General features: G+C 51.1%; 2 protein-coding genes across 3 annotated transcripts in view; one reads left to right on the forward strand and one right to left on the reverse strand.

The window, feature by feature from the left end:
• LOC100540041 (ATP-dependent RNA helicase DDX19B) overlaps positions 1-65 on the reverse strand; it is a 5,784-nt gene extending 5,719 nt beyond the window's left edge. Inside the window, exon 1 of the mRNA XM_010722949.3 lies at positions 21-65. Coding sequence (XP_010721251.3) covers positions 21-65 — 45 coding nt within the window. The remainder of the gene's footprint in view (positions 1-20) is intronic.
• A 1,061-nt stretch (positions 66-1,126) lies between these two features.
• On the forward strand, positions 1,127-4,917 carry UBXN10 (UBX domain protein 10). Of its 2 annotated transcripts, XR_002121269.2 has the most exons (4): positions 1,127-1,230; positions 2,084-2,946; positions 3,207-3,310; positions 3,920-4,917. XR_002121269.2 is itself a non-coding variant. In XM_019622378.2 (3 exons), exons 2-3 carry the CDS (start codon positions 2,099-2,101, stop codon positions 3,217-3,219), a joined length of 861 nt encoding a protein of 286 aa, XP_019477923.1. In that variant the 5' UTR covers positions 1,127-1,230; positions 2,084-2,098; the 3' UTR covers positions 3,220-4,917. The 2 variants fall into 2 exon arrangements, 1 of the variants encoding a protein (XP_019477923.1); XM_019622378.2 differs by having other exon boundaries at positions 3,207-4,917.
• Positions 4,918-5,900: the final 983 nt, after the last annotated feature.

The following is a 5,900-nucleotide window of genomic DNA, read 5'->3' on the forward strand; positions in this document are numbered from 1 at the left end:
GAAACCCCAGCCTCACCGACCGACTCACCGTAAGCCAGCAGCAGGGCGAGCAGGAGATTCCTCATCTTCACGATGGAGGGAAAGGACAGCGAGCAGCACGCTGGGGCTGGTGATGAAATGGGGGCAATAAAATCCCACCCTCCTCTCCCTGCAGCTCTGGGGCTTGTTGGGTTTGCTTTATATGGATAGAGAGGGGAGAGGTCCTCCCCCGTCCCTTGTCAGTGCCCCATCCTCGCCCCTTGCACAAAACCATGAAACCTTGCTTGCTGTGGGGTTGGGACACAAGCGGTTTGTGCCCTAAAGTGGATATCTGGTCAGGTGGAGGCTCTGGCTACAGACACGGTGCTCCAGCCTTGGCAGTGTAGTAGTGGATGCTGTTAGCAGCTTGTCCTCTGCAGCCCTTCAGTTGGTTTGCTCTTCAGCCTTTCCCATGCAATCTTCCCCCAATCTGGTACAACCAGTGCATGGGAGAGCCTGAGGCTTCTCAAAGGTTCTGCAACATGAGACCATGGGCAAAGCAGGCTGGAAGCCATGGGAGCCCCATGGGGGATGCCTTTGGAGCACAGGTTATTGAATCACTACAGCCACGACGTGATGCAAAGAGAGGCAGCTGAGGAGATAACACACAAAGGCTGCTATCGCTGCAGAGCAGCCAGGCAGCCCAGAGCAAACAGACAGCAGGCTCTGCCTGTATTCATAGGCACTGCTCCACCCTTGATAATTAACCCTGCTTCCAAGGGAAGAAATCTATCAGTAAGAAAATGGTGCTTTGTCTGCACAATGAGGGGGGTGAGGCTGGAGGCAGCTCTGGTCCCACCCTGCCCCACACCAGGTGGGTCGGGGCCTTTTGTGGAGGCACTGGGTTATGGCGGTCAGTGTGTGTGTGCTGGGCGGCTCCTGGGAGGAGCTCTCGTCCCAGTGGATGGGTTTGGGGTTTATTCGCCCAGTTCTACCCAGCGGTTGCTGGAGTGGGGCTGTGTTGTCGCCCTGCTGCCACGCTCCCGGGTTTAAACACTTATCCTGAGCAAAGCAAAAGGCTCAGGTCACTTTTTGGGGTTAAAACAACAAAGCTTGGGTGAGCCTCGGCCGTGACATGGCTCCCGGAGGACCGCGGCAAGGGGGCGCTCTGCCCAGAGCGGCCGCTCCTCTCGGTGGTAGCCGGAAGTGGGGCGGTCGCCGTGGCAACGCGGCTGTGTTTACCGGCGGGCGCGGGCGGCACCGGGGTGGCAGGTGTGAGGCGGCGGGGCCGGGCCTTGGGGCTGGGGTCTGGGGTCAGGGGTGGGCTGCGGGGCTGGGACCTGGCTGTGGGGGCAGGACTGGGCTCAGCTGTGGAGCTGGGGACTGGCTGAAGGTCTGGACTGGGCTCAGCTGTGGGGCTGGGGCAATAAAGGCTCAGCTAAGGAGCTGGGCTGCACCGTGGGGCTGGGGCTTACCCCAAAAACGGGGCCCACTGCCACCCCAAGACATGGGGCACAGCACTTTGGGCCCCTGTGGGTGCTGCAGTGCTCGGTCCCAACCCCGTAGAGCAGCTCGGGCACCCAAAGTTAAACTGCTCTAGTGTTGGCAACACGTGTTGTCCTGGGGGGGCTGGAGACCCTCACCTGGAGGTGTCCCATTGTGGTGGCTGAGGGCATTTTGGTTGCGTGGGGTGTAACCGTGTATCTAAACTTTTATATAAGTCTGCATATAAGTGCTGCAATGCATTCAGGATTTCCTCTCTGTTGCCTTGGAGCACGTTTGTTGGCAGGAGTAAATCAAACACCCCCCGCCCCCGTGTGACTGCAGTTGGCAGGAGGAGTGTGTGTTCTGCTGCTCCTCAGAGCCCTGCCTGGAACGGGCACTGAGTGGTTGTTCCATTCCTTCTGCTTGTTTTGGGGAGACCAGTCAGCTGTAACTAATTTGTGCACCTACATTGGTGTGTATGTATCCTATCATCTCTGGCTGCCAGCACTGATCCACAGGGTTCAGACCGTGACACGCCAGATCTTTGCTATTAGATGATATGCAGCACGAAATCAGCAGGGAAATTAAGGCCATGTTAGGCCGTTTCCTGTAACTTTTCATTCTGCTTTCCCAACTGCAGGTGTCTTGGGAAGCAATGGCCACAGCAGCTCTTCTGAACCCAGTACCACTTTGCTGCTACTTCCCTTCAAGCACGGCGGTCTCTGTCTTTCAGCCAAACGCCGTCACCATGCACATGACCCGGCCGAAATCTGCCAAGGGTCGCACGAGGTCGACCTTCAATTACTCTGGGACCACGGCCACCTTTCCTTGTGCAGTGCCATCATCGCCAGCAGCTCCACATGACTTACAGAGCAGCCGGAGAGCATCATCTTTGAAAACAGTTTTCCCCTCCGGCCAGATATCCCCAGAGGAGATCCCTGAGCTCCTGCAGCAGGTGCCATTACGGAGCTCATCCTCCCTGAACAAATACAGAGTGCTCCCCTCCATTGGCCGAAAGGGAGTGGAAGGTGGAGCAGAGCAGAGCAGCCATCTGGATGCGAGCTGGGGACAGAAGGACGCTCCAAAAACTGCAGTTCCTTCTGGAGAGCAAAGGTCTGCCTGCAGGTCACCAGAAAGCCGTGTCCCTAATGAAGAAGCCTTGTGTGCTCCTGAGAAGCCAGGAAGGAAAATGAGGCAAGAGAGCTCTTTGTTATCAACTCTCAGTTTGGAAGAACCGCTGCAGAAAGAGCCACGTTTGCTGCTTGCTATTCGGTCTCCCTCCGGTCAACGATTTGAACATCACTTCAAGCCCACAGACAGTCTCCAGACAGTCCTTGCTATAGCAGAACACCAAACAGCTGCCAAATATGAACGCTGCAGCATTGAAACCACGGAGGTGCCCAGACGGAGCTTCCATGACCTCAGCAGGTCCTTGCAGGAGTGTGGGATCCCCCACAAGTCTGTGCTGTGCATCCGGCAGGCTGAGCAGCAGGATGCTGACCTGTAAGCATGGGCTGAGCACTGGAGCAGCCTGGTCCTCTTCATCTTTCTAAAAGTTCCCTTGAAGCAGACTCGTGGTTACCAAAAGCACGTGTCGAAGTGCTACTTCAAGTATATCCACCTAGCCTGACTGCATGGACAGTGTCTTTTATCCACAAGTTCCTTCCTGAGTGCCACCAACTTTGGTTTTTGAAATTAACAATTTCCTTCTTAGATGTTTGTTCTGTTCTTGGAGCAGGAACCTTCTGTGTCCTCTTCTCTAGGTGCCACTTCTGAAGGTGCCACTTCCCAGAGGGGATCACGCGTTCGGGAAGACAGAAGCAGAACTGTTTTATCTGTAAAACTCAGCTGGATTGTGGTTGTATTGGTGAGCAGTGGGATTTTCTCCTCAGTTTTTCTTGTTTGATGACTGTTAGTTAAGAGGAACTGGACAGTCAAGGTGGGATGCTGCAAAATACTTCATTTAATGCTTTTGTGCTGAAATGAGTTAGTCCTCAGGCCCAGCAAGTGCTGCTGTGGGAGGTATTTTTTTGGTTTTGATTTTTGTTTGCTTATAATTCTGTATTAATTGGCTTTGAAAGAGGAATTGGCTCACCTAGCAGTTTTGTTTTATTGAACCAATATGGCTCTTGCAGAGTTGTTTTGTCAAAAATCGTGAGTAGGGCAACTTAGTATGTTTGTGCTAAAAAAATTGGACAGCTTGCCACACAGCTGAGCTCATTTTATAATATCGTGAGGCAAAACCCAGGTTTTTCAGCTCAGCAGAATCGCTCACAAGAGCAGTAACAGTAGAAAATTCATTCTGGTATTGACCAAGAATGTTGAATTTAATTCCAAAGTCAGTGTTCAAGGGTCCAGGTCTCTGCTGCAGCTGTTGGTAAGCCAGCTGTAGCAATGCCAGCATCTTCAGGGAGAGCACGAGACCTGGGATGCTTTCATCAGACCTTTCACAGCCACTCTGCTATGATATTTGCAGCAGCCTCGAGAACGTGGACAGCTCAGGACCACGGAGGTGGGTGGTAGAAGAACAGAACAGCAGTGTTAGCGGGCAGGGGACCGGTCTGTGTGTGTGATGTCACTTCTGCTGTCAGAGTATTTTCATACAGTGTGACGGTAAAATCAATAAAACCTTCTCAGTTAAAATTTGAACTGGCAATGATTTCTGTTTGCTGGAGGCTCGGCATCCTCTTCACCAAGCTGAAAGTGAATGCTCCAGAGATGGCCTGGATCGGACAGCTCAGCCCTCCAACCAACCCTTGTGGTCTGCAGTGTCTCCAAAGAAGTGTATTTTTCTACAGAAAAGTACATCGAGTCTCCATCTAGGCAAATGCAGTGCAGCAAGAAGCTGCTGCCCCAGTTCTCCCCCTCTGCCCTTTGCAAACTGTTCCCTGTATGAGCAGGAGGTGAAGCAGCACCTTGAGATGTTCCTGAATAGAAAATGGATCAGTGCTCCTGGCTGGGCTGCTCCTTACCTCCAGCTCTTCAACAACAAGAAGGCACGAAGAAACAAGCTGAGGCATCGGTCGGTATGTGTTCTTTATTCCAATTAAAAGTACATTAGAAACAGCACACGGGCCCAGCAGCAGCTTTCATGACAATTCAACTCACTGCTGTCACGACGTCGTTCAGCTGTACCACGAAAGGAGGTGATTGCAACAAGTCTTCCACTCTGCACGCAAGCACTCACTCACCTGCCACTTTAAATAGGTTTCCAACAGAATAAAAATAGATACACCCCAGAATACAAAAGAGTTTAACAGTATTTTTTTCTTTTTTTTTTTTTTTTTTCCCCCCCCCCCCCCCCCACTAAAGCCTTTATACAAATCGATAAAGGGTGCACGGTTTCCTAAAATTTTAGGTACATTTTAAACGAGCCTCTTTTTGTTTTGTTTTGTTTTTTACTTGGTAAAAGGATCCACGTTCCTGTCTTTGAACAGAATATGACGGCCAGAATTGCAGAATAAATTCCTAGTTTTAAATTTACAATGTATACATCTGTTTGGAAGTGATTCCTACACCGAGTAGCGGCCGGTGGCTGCTCACGCGCATCCCCAAGAGCTCAGGAGCCTCCATCTCCTGCAAAGCAGGCTGGGGGTGCAACCTGCAGGTTTTTCCTGCGTGTTGCAGTGGTCCCAACCCAACTCAAAGCCACAGAAGTTGCTGCTCGTCCCTTCTCTGGCGTGGGTCACCTTGAGGCAGGGGCATGGCTGAGCTGCACTGCGGGCGCCGTGAAAGCGGGGAGCGCTTCCCCCTCCACCGTCTGACCTCTGATATTGAAGCATCCCATCACAGGTACAGTTTGGCATTTCTAAAAGGAGTTTGTTTTTTTTTTTTGGTCAATAAACGCTGTTAGGATTTTTTTTCTTTTTTTAAAGCCAGATAAATACTTCTATTATTGGTCAGTGAAATCCAGCAGTTCTGTATACATGATTCACGCAGCAGCATCTCAGAACCAGCACTGCCTGCCTGAAGGTGGCTGACCCCCACTCCAATGGATGCTAGCATTTTACAGAGGCAAATTTATTCAGAAAACTAATTAGTACAGTTCCCTTCACGCCATCCCCCCCTCCCCCACCCACCCCCCAGTAGTTTGGCAAGGTTAAATGCTTCAGGTGAATTTCTCGAGCACTGACTTCAGCACTGTCACCACTGCACAGCGGCTGTTCTAACAGATCAAGGACAAAGTAAAAGAAAGCACTGCCCAGCAAAAGCAACACGGCACCTGTGTTAGAGACTCTGACTTACTGGAGACCCCCCCCGGACAATTTACCTAACGAGAAGCTGGGCAAATCCATCATTAAGCCAGAAACGAGTCTTAAGAGCTCAGAAGGTGACATCCTATTTTGTACAAGTTGAGTTTTTACCTAAAAACCAGCTGCCTTGGTTTCTTTTTTTTGTCTTTTAACAGATCGTGTTTATGCTGAACTTTGCTTCAATTAAAAGCAATAAAGCTTTTT

This window comes from Meleagris gallopavo, chromosome 23, assembly GCF_000146605.3.
Source record: "Meleagris gallopavo isolate NT-WF06-2002-E0010 breed Aviagen turkey brand Nicholas breeding stock chromosome 23, Turkey_5.1, whole genome shotgun sequence".
NCBI classification, from domain to species: Eukaryota; Metazoa; Chordata; class Aves; order Galliformes; family Phasianidae; genus Meleagris; species Meleagris gallopavo.

Coding starts and splice junctions, on each gene's coding strand:
- UBXN10 (XM_019622378.2), top strand. CDS start 2,099: ATGGCCACAGCAGCTCTTCTGAACCCAGTACCACTTTGCTGCTACTTC.